The 15,038-nt window shown below is 42.5% G+C and overlaps 1 protein-coding gene across 1 annotated transcript in view; it reads left to right on the top strand.

The window, feature by feature from the left end:
- The first annotated feature begins 8,093 nt into the window (after positions 1-8,093).
- The window catches only part of TBX19 (T-box 19), a 36,522-nt gene continuing 29,577 nt past the window's right edge, over positions 8,094-15,038 (top strand). The window contains exon 1 of the mRNA XM_014522630.2: positions 8,094-8,571. Coding sequence (XP_014378116.1) covers positions 8,375-8,571 — 197 coding nt within the window. The 5' untranslated portion in view covers positions 8,094-8,374. The remainder of the gene's footprint in view (positions 8,572-15,038) is intronic.

Consider the following 15,038-nt stretch of genomic DNA (forward strand, 5'->3'; position numbering starts at 1 on the left):
AGAGACAAAATATGTTGGTCTGGTTGTTTTGCTTTTCATAGATGCCCTCTCCACAGCTCTTATTTGCCTTTAATTGATTTGGGGGGGACTTGGTTCCTCTGAAAAGTCAAGCCACTTAAGCATATTTATGGCACCTCCGTCTTAAGTGACTTGATTTAATACTTTAGTCTGGATATATGAGCTATTGCTTCCCTAGTGTGAAGTATCTCATCTTTTGGCTTTACTGCTGGGGAACAGCCAGAGAGAGAGAGTGTGGGTAGTCCAAGCAGATCCAACCTCCCTGCTTCTCTAGTTTCCAACTATAAAAATGGACCAGTGATGACCTGTAGAAGTTAATGTATAGTTGTGAAGGGCTCAGAGATGGAGGAAAAGGTGGGGTGGGGGAATCTGATCATGATTAAAGCTATCATCCTAATTTCATCAGTTCAATTTTCAGTGCTTTTAAAAAAAAAAAATCCTCCAGAACAGAAATGCATAGAGCCATTTTCCTGCTGCCTGGGCTTCTCTCTGTTGAAATTTCAGTCTGGTACTAACAGCAGAAGTCTTCATGGCCAGTAGAAACATGTGTGGTCAGCACTGGATTGGAACTGCTATTTTACCTCCAGTAGTAATGAAAAAGCTAATCTTTCCTAAATCTCTTATAGTTCAATAATCTCCTAAAGTGCCAGATCCATGATTAAAAGCACTGATAAGAGCAGCTGTCCTTTTGTTCTCTTTTAATTAAGCCTCAGCACAAGGTGGGTGTTTGATTTCCTGAGAATGTTTTGATGAGCGAGGTTAAGTTTCGTTTGGCTGCTGGGACTGAATGTTCAGAGAAGGTTACTCATTCAAGCAGTTCAATGGGTTCTGGGGAGGTGGAAAGATTGAGTCCTACTCTTGTGGATTTCATTGGATCAAGAAGGGCTGCCTTTTTGCCGGCGTGGGTCTGAAGACAAAAAAACAGCTATCCAGTGTCAGGTGCAGAACAGGCCATTTTAATTGCTTTTTTTTTTTTCTGTGGTGTCTCAGCAGCTGTTGGCCAGAAGGTATGGGGTTTGAGTTTAATCGGACAGTAAAATAACTAATAATCCAATCAGTTCTTAGGTGAGCGTTCTCCTTAATACCCAGATAATTTATAATCTTGGGTTTAGGCATTTTCCTCTCTGCCATTTTCCCTGATTTCCTTGCAAAGTGTATTAATTCAAAATTGTTCACCAAATAAATAATTCTGCCTTGAATGTTGTGTGTGCTGATTTGTGGCAGTGTCTGATGCTTGTATTTTCTGCTGATCTGGTTGCCAATCACAAGTCATTAGTTCCTACTTGAATGAGGAATTTCCAAAATCAAGTTTTCAGTGCAAAGAATTCAAAACTTAATTTCTATGTGAATATGTACTGCTTTCCCAAATGTCCTGGCTAGTAAAACCATTCACTGAAATGTTTGCAGACCGTAAATGCTAAAAGCATATAAACATTAGTCCTGGTGCTGTCCCCTACTCTGCAACTCCATGGAGACTATGGGATGGACCAATTTTAAGTTTTAAAGGCTGTTCCTAGCTTTCTGTGTCTGTCTACCAATGCAGATTCATACTGGAACAAATACCAGACTTAGGGGTAGCATTTCATTTTCCAGACACCAGCATAAATCTGAGAGTAGGTCTAGGAGCTAGAAACTCCTACAGCCAGCTCTGACTCCCTCTGACCTGAGCCTCTTTATGCCTCTGTTCTAATGTTTGTAGAAGAGACAAATTCTCCTTTCTCTGCCTTTGAAGGTAGGTAAAACTGATATAAAAATCTTGGTAAGTATACAGATATCTGGCAAACAAAAAAAAAATCAGTTAGAGGAAATAGGAGTAGAGGAGAGGGAATGACTTCAGAAAACAGGGAACCTAAAAGCAAGTCTTTTTTTAAGTGTGGAAATGAAAAATTAATGAAGTACAGACATCCCTGACTCTTACTCTGTCTATCTGATTTCCTGCATGCATCTTATTTTATTTGGTGGCCTAAGCTATATAGATGTTAATGCATTCTGTTCAAGGTTATATGTAATCTAGGACTTAAAGATAGAAGGAATGGGGAAAAAATGAGTTAGATTTGCATCTGAGATGCATACTTTTAAGGAGAGAATTCACATCCTGAACGTATCCAGGCTAATTTTGTGAGGATGTATGAAATCTTATTCATTGTTCACTTTTCTGTCAAATCTAGAATAGTTGGCTCAGCACAACTCTATACTATGCACTGGGTGTGAGGCACTCCCTGAGTCTGGATTCCTATATTTGAGCCCTTGTGCCCCCACATCCAGAAGCCAACTGGCCTATCTTTTCAACAGATGTGAAAGCATTCTTCCTATCTACGATACTCAGAGGTGGAACAGACTTGGTTCCAAATTTGCCCTTAAGAATTAAGTCTCTCCACTAGGCTAGGATATGAAATGGTCTATCTCAGTGCCAAAGTTGTTTTTTTTAGGGGATTAACTGCTGGCAAGGGGTCTTAAGAGGAAAGTAATTTACATCCTCCTTAATTCTAGCAATGAAATTCTTTCCCAGTTTTGCTCTGCCCCAATCAGGTTGACTCTTGCACTCCTCTCTTGCATGCTGTGGAAGCAAGTGTTCATACAATAAATTTATATAGGAAGAACAGATGCAGAAATTCAGATCTGAAGAAAAATCCCATGCTCTTCTCATGCAGTGTTTCCTAAACTTCAATGTTGAGCCTTGTGCTTTATGAGGTAAAACCCATGGCTACTGCTACCCATAAACCTTGCTTTGGGTGTTAAAGCCCTATATATAAATATATACGTCTTTCATCTCCCTGCTTATAGCCAGTCCTTAAATAGCTTCCATGGAGATGTACCCCATATTTTCATGCATGCTGGGCTAGAACTTTATAGCTTGATGCTTCTCTTCTCTTGTGCTTTGATTTCCACTAAAGCAGTTACAACATTGATGTTTACATTTTCTTCACTCATATCTGTGCTGGAAGGAAATGAGTAGGGAAGTATACACCTTGTTGTTTTACACTCTTTACAAACTGGGACATACTTTGCTACCTTAGTGCAAACATCAACAACCATGACTCCAAAGAACTTTTCCCTCTAAAACTTTCAAAGATGGTGATTTAAAAGTTTGGCAGCTAGATTCAGTGTTAGGCTTCCAAAAAAGCTCCACAATAGAAGTTAAGCTACTGTACCCTTACAGTCTGAACACTTCTAGAAACCAGTCTGCTTAAATCTAAGCTTAAGTACTGGTTTTGAACCACTCATTTAAAAAATATTGGCCTTTGTGTCACTGCTGCAAAGTACTTTTGTCCTGCCACACTGCTAACTTTTAAAATGATGTACTAAAGAAAGCTGCTTAAACCCCCAGCATCATCCTCTTCCCCCCCCTCCCCCCCAACTCCTCAATAATTTTTTCAGTGTGATTAACAAGAAGCCTGTGAGCCAGTAATCAAGTCCTTGATGAACTTGTGACAAACAAATGATTGTCCCCGGAGTTCACCAACAGTTTCCCCAAAAGTCTCCCCTCCCATTTTTCTACATCACTACCTTTCTACTACTATGGGTTATTGTCACTTGAGTTTGTATTTTGAAGTGAAGCAAAGCACAAGATGGGGAGATTGGGTCTGGCTTCCAGAGCTTTTAAGCAGCTACCATTCCAGTAAAAATCAACAGCAATGATGGGGAGTCAGTATCTCTGAAAATCAAATCTTGTACCTTTTGTTCTGTCAAAGTGCCTTGTAGAACTACTGCTGTAGAAATTTTACTCTAAGCATGTGGCTGAGGTACTGCTGCTGGTAGGATTCATAACTTTGAATCTCCTGAGCAATTAGCTTCCTAATATTTCAAGCAGCACAGAAATCAGTTTTGCATTTAAAGTCTATGGCTTTTAAAATAAAACAGGAGACCTGTATGCAAGTATTTTGGAACTGATTGAAATTGTGAGCCTTACAGTAAATTTCACCAAAATTCTGAATTTTCAAAATGCTTCAGCCAGCCATAATTTATATACCATATTTCTTTTAACATAGCTTTTAGTTATTATATGTAATTTAGCTATCTGCATTAAGTGCTTAGGTACTTCTGACACCATTTGAAATTGTATAGTATATACAAAAAGAACTAATTTAGCCTCTTTTTCCTGTGCTGCAGAAAAAAACAACCAAAACCTATGAATTCAGCATCAGCAGATTGTCTTTTTCACCCATCCCTCCAGAAGCCAGATAGCCATATTTTAAATATTCCACTGACTTCAATACACTGTGCAAGAATTCAACGCACTGAACCTCAGACTTCAGCTGGCAGTAACTGCTGGCTGCATGAATGAAGCCCTATATTGCAACCAACAAGGGAAACTGACTTCTTTGCATGTTGACAGGGTAACTTACCTACTTCATTTTTTCTGATAGACAACAATTAGGAGGAGTTACATCAAGGTTAAAGAGAACCGATATGCCCTAAATTTACTTAAAACAAGCATAGTTTGAAAATACCTGGGCTCAGTCTAAAATACAGCTTGCTTTGATGCTACCACCATTGGGAACTGCAGGTACTATTTTTTTCTATGGTAAACAAGTCTCTATAGTCCTGCATTGCATGAAATCACTGCCGGCATGGAGGTCTGCTGTTCTGGGATCTGGAATCCAGTGCTGTGGCTCTACTGCGGTCAGTGGGAGTATTGGCAGGCTTTTCATCACCATCAAGGGATGTAGGATCTGATTTTTTTTCCTTAAGGGTAGTGTACTAATCAAGCTGTTAGCATGCAAGGACTGATGCACTTTGGAAAGTGCACCATAGGGTCTGATGGGCTCTTAAAAAGCGTGCCAGACTTCTGTTCATCTACGGCATAAATTTATCCCTCATGATGGAGTAACTCGAAAAATACAGCCTTCCAGCTTCTCAGAAAGAATCATAGGTATAAAAGCCCATTAAAGGCTATCAAATAAAACAGCTATAATGTTCTCAGTCAAGTTATTTTTTGAGACCCAAAAAATATCAGACTATTTTTCAAAAATAAACCACAATTGGCGTTTTATCCCATATCTGCTATAGATCTTGTTTACGCCACTTTGACAGTTTTCATATGGTAAAGGCTAAAGTCATAAAGGGGTTGTAGATGCCTGATGGCCTATTTAGGTACCTACGTTCCAAATGTAGATGCCACTGATATTCATCCAAACCCTTCCCTAACCCTGAAGGCCCCTAAATGCCTTCAGTGCCTAACTCCTGATGGCACTGCAGTATTCGGCACATACAGTAGGTCTCCACTACAAAGTTTTGTCACCATACCAATATTATTTAGGGATATGGAAAGAACATAGCCCCGTTTAGCTGACATACCTAGGACAGTAATGTCCCCAGTCTGCACAAAGGTATGCTGACAGCAAAAGGTTTCTGCTAGCTTTTAGCTGTTGTCATCTGGGGAGGCAGTCTAATGATGCTAACAGAAAAATCTAGTCCACCAGCATATGCTGCATCTCCAAGAGGGGGCTCTGCTGGTGCAGCTATGTGGGCACACGTATAGTAGCAGCAGTTCAGTATACACGGGCCTAGAACCCTACTTGGATTCACAGAAGGGTCATTCCCTTACTCTTTTGCTGTGAGGCCTAATTCAGTCGGTCTGTTTGGATTCCATGTAGAACATGCCTTTCACCCAGTAGCTCTGGTTACAGCATTTGCCACTACAGACCAGGTTCAGGGTGCAGAAAGACATAAAAGCCTTTGGTAAAAGACTTCAAGCTCCCTGGACACTCCATCGCTGGCCTCAGGATTGCTGGTCTCGGGCAAGAAAAAAATTAAAAACCAGTTGGAACAGTGAATGGACAAACAAGAAATCATCTACAACCTGGACTATGTTAAGTAAGGTTTAAACAGGGACTACAGATTCATTTTCATTTACCTGGATTAACTTTGTGACCCCTTTGTTCCTATGGGTTTACTGCTTGTTTGCTTGACTCTCCTAGCCTGCCTCCATCCCCCCTTTCTCCCCTCTCTCTCTCTCTCTTTCTCTGCCCTTGTCTTTTGTATTCTAATTTTTTCTCTTTCCTATCCTCTCCTTTTTGTATGTCCTTTTAACAGCATCTGATGAAGTGATCTTCAGCCCATGAAAGCTTGTGCGTTCTCTCTGTCTCTCTCTCTCTCTCATTTACCTAGTCTATAAAAGTGCATATCTACCCTGCCTTTTGAGGGCTTCTTCCAGAGGAGTTCCAAACCTATTTTTTTCCATGAGTGTCCTAATTACCAAGCTATGCTAGGGTGAGGTGCTTTTATCTCCTCCTGCTCACTTTGTATAAAACACTTGAATATTCACTGGAGCAAGCCGGGCACTGGAGCCAAGCTCTCCTCTTCAGGTGACTGTTTTAAACACTAAGCTGTACAGTCCTTCTCTCCTCAAATGAATGTTTAGGTATTTTTTAAGTGGAGCAGCTTGAAGTCCTGAAAATGCTTAGGTGTTTAGCACTTACAGTCTAGTCTACAAGAAGGACAGAGAGCCCCACCCAGGAGACCCCACAGCCTGGTGGATGGTTCCCTAGTTCCTCAGAAAGGTGGGAAGAGGTGGTGTCAAAGCCTCAGAGGCAGAAAGGTCTCAAGCTAAATCCTACAGATTCCAAGCAGATGCTGTTAAGTAAGAAAAGGGGTTCCTTGTCCTGGCTCGGCTCTGTGCAGGGTGAGATGTGGTCTGATCAAGCTTACTAGATAGGAATTTACCCACCTACCTTACCTGTGGGAACCTATTTTTGTGAGTCTCAGTGGGTGCGACTACATATTCATTAATGCACTGTAATTATGGCGCATTAAATTCAGCACCTGTAATAACAGGGACTAAAAATACCCTAACTGGTGCTACTGTGCATTAGCACAGATGAATGCAATTTGTGTGATGCTTAATGTGCATTAGCCCAGTTTTTTGCCAGCTGCGCTAATGCGCAGTAGCATTAGTCTTTTGTGAATCAAGCATCTTATTAAGATGTGCTCAGTGATGCTTAGCCATGAGCTACTCAATGCTGTTAGGATTTAGGCATGTTGTCAGCAGAAATTTAGATGCAAGGGACTTGACTTTGGCGTTGAGTGAGTTTTGTGCCTACAGGGTGAGAGAGGGGTTTTCTGAGACCTAGGCACATAACGAGGCATTAGGACACCTAAAGAGGCACCTAAAATAGCATTAGGACACCTAAATCTTCCTTACTCTAGACCTGGGGTGATCAACCCTTGGCCCATGGGCAAGCATGTCATCCAGCCCATGGGGCAATTAACACTGAAACTGCTTCCCTACCACCAAATTTCAAAGCCCCGGGAGCCAGATGAAATGGCCCCATGCATAGGCTCTAGCTGGTACCCATGGAGATAAGGGCAGGGCAATGGGCCTGTTCCAATGTGCACATTGGATGCACATGGGGGGGGCTGATCCAGCATGCATGAGGGTAGGGATGGGGTTGGCTGACCCAATCTGGTGCATGGGTTGGTGGGCTGGGGCTGGTTTGGAGGCCCCAATCCAGCGTGCGCTGGGCAGGGCAGCAGGCCCAATTGGCACATGTAGAGTCTGAGAGGGGGCTGCAGGCCCAATCCAGCATGTACAGTATGGGGTTGTGTGCCATATTTGGTCCTGACCCCGTGTGCTTTTGATCAGGCCTATGCACTGGATCTGGCCCACAGACCAACCCCACACCACTCATCTGGCCCACAGGGCCACCAGTTTGAACATCTCTGATCTAGAGCAAAGTGCATGAGGACCTTTTATTATTACTTTATTTTAAGAATCCAGAAGAGTGGGACAGGCAATTCTATGTTTATAACAAAAATATAACAAGCATTTTTCTGTAACAGCCTTGACTGTTGCCTGCTTGCTCCCTGCCTTCAGCGGGCATTCACATCAGCATGAATGCAATTTCCATGCATTGTTTCAGTCTGGAAATGAAATATTTTTTCATTAATGGAAACCTGGTTCTCAAGCAGAACAATTAGACCCACTTCAGGTTGGAAAAAAGATAAAAGCCTGCTAATTTGGATGGAGGACTCTTCTTTTGAGGCAGCCAATTGCGTAATCAGGTTGCCACCCACCTGACCTGACAAGTAATTAGAAGATAGCCCTCTTTTTGTATGTACATGTGTATGTAAACCTTAACACACTGGTGTCACTGTCCCATTGTGACTTCTAAGGGCTGAAGAACAAGTCGGTGGAAAACGAACAAGGAGAGCAGAGTTGTTAGCTTGTAGCTAATTAATTGGCTTGGGGTTTAATCTTGCTTAGGTTTGTGGATTTTATTGGTGGTTTGGTTTTTTTGGTGGGTTTTTTTTTTTTTTTTTTTTGGTTTTCTTTGTGTTTGGGGGGTTTTTTCGTTTTGTTTTGGGTTTATTTATTTTTTTTTAGCCACCTGAAGTTAATGACAGTAAAGTCACCATGGCTGATTTGGGGTGTAAGAAGCCCAGTGACTGCACAGTCTCCAGGCTCCTCAACGTTGTGGAGAACGAACTTCAGGCTGGGAGAGACAAAGGGGATCCCACTGAGAAACAGCTCCAGGTGGTCTTAGAAGATGCAGCACTCTGGCAGAGATTCCGGGAAGTCACTAATGAGATGATCGTGACCAAGAACGGCAGGTGAGTGCTGCACTCTCCCTTGTGTAATTAGTGTATATGACAGTATTAGGGGACTACTAGCAACTGCAGGCTAAAGAAAACGATGGCAATTGTAGAATGTTGTTAATGCTTTATGTGCATCATGTATCCTGTGCAGTGATGGAAAGGCGGCATGCAAAGTCTCTTAAAGCCAAAATGCAAATTGTTGAGGAAGGTTCACGTTCCCTTAGACATGTACCAGCCATCCTTGCACCCTTATATTCCTGGCTCTAAGATACATTAGAAGTTATTTATTGCTGTGAGACTACAGAATGGTAAGGGATACTCAACAAGAGAAAGTGACTCCCACCTCCAAGGCTGCTGTGGGCTTTCACACACTTTGCAAATTGTTCAGCCTGAAAAATACCTAAGTTCTCATACAGCAGCTTTTCGTTTGTGGATCTCAAAGTAGATCAGGGTTGTTCTCCCCATTTTCTGGCCAGGGAAACCAAGATGTGCAGCACCAATCTGAACAACATGCTCATAGTAGATCTGAGATGAGAACCCAGAACTTATAGCTCCCACTCTGGTGGCCCAGTCAATGATCCATGAGTCTGCTGCCACATAGTTACAGATGCCAGCATGCAGAATTCATATGACAACAACCCCCTCACCATAGTGCGCACACACTATTTATGCAACGGCAGTAGCAAGGCTTGGCTGCTGTCCCATGCTTGTTTGCTGTGAACTTGGAACTTCGGTAAATGATTCATTCTCAAAGTCTTAGGAAGACAAAATGTCATTCTGGAAGTGGATCATGCTTCTAATTCAGTGCGTAAGGCACTCTCCAAAACGCAAGAGAAGTTCCTGAGTTCAGAATCCTGGTGCCAAGTTGGGCACTGGCCTGGAGGAGGCTAATCTCAAGGAACTTCTAACCTCGAGTGGGCACGCAATCCAGTTACCCCTGTAACATGCTGGGGTTTGATCACATAAAGGTTCCATCACAAAACCACATGGGGAATTTCATGGCACATGCTTCCCTTGCTAGGTTGTACCCAAGCTTTTTCATAGAAGATATGCACATTTAGGAGGAATTGGGACAGATGGGGAGGTAGATCTTATCTATATTCAGAAGTTGCATCTAGTTAATTAAATTGCTTTTTAAACTGATATAGTTAAAAGAGAGCAAACTCCCATGTGGATATTTAGTGTAGTATAGAAATGATTTATTTCAATTTAGGCTAATCTGATCCCAAATCAACATAAACCAAATTTATATAATTTTGGTTTAAATGGAAATAAGATGGGCTGGCATCAGTTTAACTAAGCAGGTTTAAAATCACACCCTTATTTAAAATATCAAAAATTCCTAGTTTAGATCAATGCAACCAATCAGTGTAGCATACGTTATTTACCTCTACTTATAATACCATATTTTCTTGAGTATACACACCTTTCCCTAAAAATTGGGGTGCATGTATTAAGTGCTGATTTTGCCATATGCAAGAAAATACAGTAATATTTTTACCAGTGTTAAAGTATACGAGTGAGCGCGCACGCGTGTGTGTGTGTAATGACTTTTTTGTCATAGTAAATCTGTCCTTATCCAGTGCTCATGGTGAATTTTTTATTGAGAATGACAAGTTTTCCAGTCACTGAAATCTCAATATTTAGGCTGTGTTCTAAACTGTGTGTTCATATTCAGCCTGATCCTGCTTCTACAGAAGCCCATTAGTTGTCCCTAACTTCAGTGGGAGCAGGAACAGATCCTTTCTGTGATAGCAAAGCCAGGGTGTCTTGCAAAGAGAATAAACAACAGTATTCTATGATTTACAGTTCTCGTCTAAAGCTCATTGTTCAGCTCTCATCACGTTTGGGACTTTTATAGCAGCCTGCATGATATGTCAGTAAAAGGTGTTCTTTACAGTTTTAAAGGTACATGTCATTAAGTTAACCAGACTGCAGGCAAAGGAAATATAGACATGCCATGGACTATATACCAATGGAAAGAATCTTGTGCTAGTCTAAAAAAGAGAGATAAAATGGAAGCTAAGACAGCTTCTTCATTCCCTAATCCCCCTCAGCATGACTTTTAGCCCTTTACAATTTGGGGTATCTTAAACAACACAGCATGGGCAACTGGTGCCTCCTGATGCCGTTAGTGGCGGGAGTGGAGGTGACAGACACTTGCAGATGCCATTGGTGGGCGCCCACAGATGCCGTTGGCAGTGGGGACGGCCCTGTCAGGGGGGGCACATGCCCCCTCTCCCCGCCCATGCTCCCCCTTCCAGTTGCCTATGCAACAAAGCAAGATGGTTTTTCTCAAAAGTGAATGATACTCATCTACTTCCCTTGAAGTTACTGGAAAAACTCACATTAACTTTTAATAAAGGAATATTGAACACTCTTGAAAACCCCATCCTAGAGCTTTTAGGAGCTTTATGAATATCCAGGAATAATTCATGATGCACTGTGGGGCCAATCAGTATTACTATCTTGAGAAACTGAGACATGTTGCAGCAGGGGTGATGCGTAGGGGGCGCATGCAGGTGCACGTGCACCCCCCGAGTATGGCAGTGTACCCCCTACAAAAAGGCAGCACTTGCGGGCAGTCACCACTTGCCACCCCCTCCCCCCCGCCCCGCTTGCCCTCCACAACCAGCAGTATCTGTGGGAGCTCCCACTTACCGCCACAGCGCTCCTGCCGCTGCCATGCCCCCGCAGCTGCTGGGGGCACACGTTCATGCGTTGCAGTGAAGTGATTTGGCCTCCACACATCAAATCAGAGGCTGATCCAGCACAGAACCACACAATGCTGTATTGGTAAGCTATAAAATGATAACCTGTATGACTTTATGCTGCTTAGCAGGGCATTCTGCAGTAGGTGCAGGTATTACCAAAATATCATAAATGACCAAACTGTGCATCTTCTGAGTGCCCATGATGTCTTTTCACAGCATCCAATGAAGTGAACTCAAGTTCACAAAAGTTTGTGTGCATGCATTCTCTATCTTATTTAGTTAGTCTATAAGATGCATCTCTACCTGCCTTCTGCCTGACTTCACACTAATATGGCTAACTACCTCTCCCTGCTCATGGTGAATAGAATGTGAGGGTTTGAGACTTTGATACTATAATTGAGATATATATTCAATAATGTATGATGTTATCTTATAGTAATTTAACTGGCAGAGCAAAAATGCATATGTGCAGAAGTTAGATGAATGCAAACTAGAAGTGTCAAGTAATAAATTGATGTTCCATAAAACACATAGCACTCAAATGGCGATGAATGCTGCTGTGATGCAGACACAGGTGGAATCACTACCATGTTTATTCGACTGGTGTGCATTTTATTTTGTATTAGAATTCAAGCCATTTTGATTTCAAAGCTTTTATTTGTAGTACTTACATGACCCCCACCATCCCAGTCCCAGATGATTTCACTGTCTTTAATATATTTCCCCTCATGCATACCTGTGAGGAGAAGTGCTCTTATCCTGTGGTATGGGCTGGGAATGGAGGCACAGAGCGCATTCCCATGGGTGCTTCTGGGAAGCTGTCCCCACCCACTCGCTCCTGCTCTACAGATGCTGAACCCCAGCAATTAGGCAGTGTAGCCACCTCGGATCAACCCTGAGCGTGCGGCTCAATGCTGTGCTAGGGCTTACAGTCTTCAATGTAGTGCATGCAGGCTCAGGGACACACCAGAAAGCAGCTGCATTGTATTTGGAGATTGGGAGCATGAGGTGCATGAAGGGACAGGAAGAACGTATTTCATGGTAGTGCACCTGGGCATGTTATCAAGGCAGTAGACATACCATAAGTGTCACGCTGGAACAAGCAATCAGGGCTCATAGTAGAGAACAAAGCAGGAACTAGTTCTAGGTCTTTCAAATTACAGGTTAGCACAGCAGTGTAGGGACACAGCCAGGCACCCAGGGCAAGGTGGAAGCAGTGACTTCTGGTTCATAAATGTAAATGCAAATATGCAGCTGCTAGCTACAGCTGTTTTTTTAACTCCATTCTCCCCAAGTTGTTGCCCAAGGTGGTTGCCCCTATCTTTCCCCCCTAGTTATGCCACTGGGTTAGCACCTGTCTGCATTGGACCACAGGACCATTTTTTTTCTGCTCAAAATAGCCAGAAAAAAATCACCTTCAAAGCAAAGGTTCCCACCTCCATCTCTTGGGCAGAAATTTTCCATTTCTTTACCAGCTTTACCAGTTGGACAAACTTTAGCTATAAGACATACAGTTGTTATATTATCTATAAGACATACAGTTGTTATATTCTCTAGCTCTACAGGACACACATTCACACTAACCCTTTCCTGAGTTGCAAGTGTAACTCAAATAGTATAAGCACATTAACGATTCTGAAGTATTCTAGTATTCAAGCAATGGGGCCATCTTCAGTATCTGAGAGAGAGTTTTCTCATTTCCTATGACTGTGGAAAAATTGGAAAAAATTGCACCTTTGTCATTATAAAAAATATTTTTGTAGCTTTTTTTCCAGCAGCTCTGGTTCCTCAGTAGAAGGCATAAGAATCTGGAACAGGGCAGAGATAATTTTAGGATCAGAAATGCTTAAGTGAGCAATCTGGTACAAATTGTTTATTATTTGGGGGAGTGAAACATTTTTCTAAATCTTCCCTCTAGCCTCAGTTCAACAAAGCATTTAAATACCTGCTTTAAGTCCTTTAAACTTCAGTGACTGTCTGTATTTGGATATAAGAACATGCCTAAAACCTTTATCAGTCTGGGGCTGAAATGAAGAACATGAGCTCTTTAGTAATTATTTCCGAACATTGATATTGGCCCCATGTCCATATGAGTATTGTATTATATAAAATATATTCTCAACCCTATTGTTTTCAGTGTGCAGATGCTTATTAGATTCATAGATGCTAGGCTCAGAAGGGACCTCAACAGATCATTGTCTGACCCCCTGAGGAAGCCTTGCAAGAAGGCCCTTATTTGGTATGGATAAGCCTGGTAAGCGTTTGGGCCTTGTTACACATTGCAGATTTTAAGCTTCTCAAATGTTGATCAATGTTTCGAGTAGTTGCATGTTCAGGCTAAAACCCTTCTCTGACTGTCCCCAACCTGCAGAGCTGCGACTTGCCACTAGAGGGATAGTGAGCATGGGCCTGACTAAGAGCTACAGTTGTGAGTTGTCCACATAGAACAGGAAGGGAGAGGACACTGCACCCTGGGATGGTGGAGGACTGAAACTTGGGCAGCCCATCTCTGGGGAGTCATGGAATGTGAGCTGGCTAACATAAATCAGAGTGAAACCTGCCATGGAGTGGCGTAACTTTAAAAAGCCTAAAGGGTGCTTAAAACTAGTTTACACATCTTGATGAGTGGGCAGTCTGGGGCTAAGAAGCCCCTTAGTTGGTAGCAGCTGGAGGAAATATTATTTGTGAGGGGTGAGTGCCGTTGCAGGGCCAGTGCATGCTGGTGCTGTACGCGGCGGTGGTGCTGGGTGCGGTGCTGCAGCGGTGCGGCATTGCGGTGGTGCCGAGTGGCACCAGGCACTTCAGGATGGCAGCACTGTGGTGCTGCTGCTGTTGCTGGCCACTGCAAAATTAGTTCGGGTGGGGGGAGGGGCTAAGCACCATTAGCCCTGGCCTTCCACCACCCAAACTAGACCTTAGCCATCTAAAATTAATGTGTAACAAATCCCTTTAAGTGTTTCACATTTTAACTGAAGATTTGCTGTGGTCTGCTGGGGCTTCTGCTAGTTTCCTTCCTCATTTCCTGTGAAGACATATGTGGCATAAGGCTGGGTTCCATCCATAACTGATGAATTTGCCTATTGGATGAACAGGACTGCCGTTATCAGGGTCTGGTACAAAGCCCGTGGAAGTCAATGGAAGAATTCCCACTGGCTGCCTCAGGCTTTGAATGAGGCCCTCCTTGCACAAAAATGCATGCTCACTGAACACACTTCCTGTGCAGTACATTTACGCTCCCAATGTCTAGCAGTAGTTTTGCATCATGGACTGTTTTTGTTTTCTTGTTTTAAGTGTTTTTTGTATATGTTACACATTAGGCTGGTTTGCACGTGTTAATGTACACACAAGCACACACAGAACAACAACACACATACCTCGTGTTTATCCATCTTGTAAATAAACCTACTCTTGTTCCATACCTACAATGCATTTTGCCTTCAAGCTTTGCCAGAGCTCAGCTCCTGGCCTTACTTCTCCTTACCTACTCCTCCACCCCTCCTTTTGGGGGATTTAAGTTGGGAGTTGGTTTATTTTAGCACAGTCACCTGGACCTTATTTATGTTTTCAAATGATGAATATACCAGTGATTCCAATATATCTATTGTTAACACAAGTTCTTGAATGAGTGCCAATAAAATCTTTCTACCCTAAGAGCCATTTTTCACTTACTAAGAAAAACGTAGCGCAGAAAAGGGTCCTCATGGGAACAGGGGAAAATCCACAGATTCTTTTTTATGCCTCTACATATGACACTGCCTGATTCCTGCT

Source organism: Alligator sinensis, unplaced genomic scaffold (assembly GCF_000455745.1).
Source record: "Alligator sinensis unplaced genomic scaffold, ASM45574v1 scaffold327_1, whole genome shotgun sequence".
NCBI classification, from domain to species: Eukaryota; Metazoa; Chordata; order Crocodylia; family Alligatoridae; genus Alligator; species Alligator sinensis.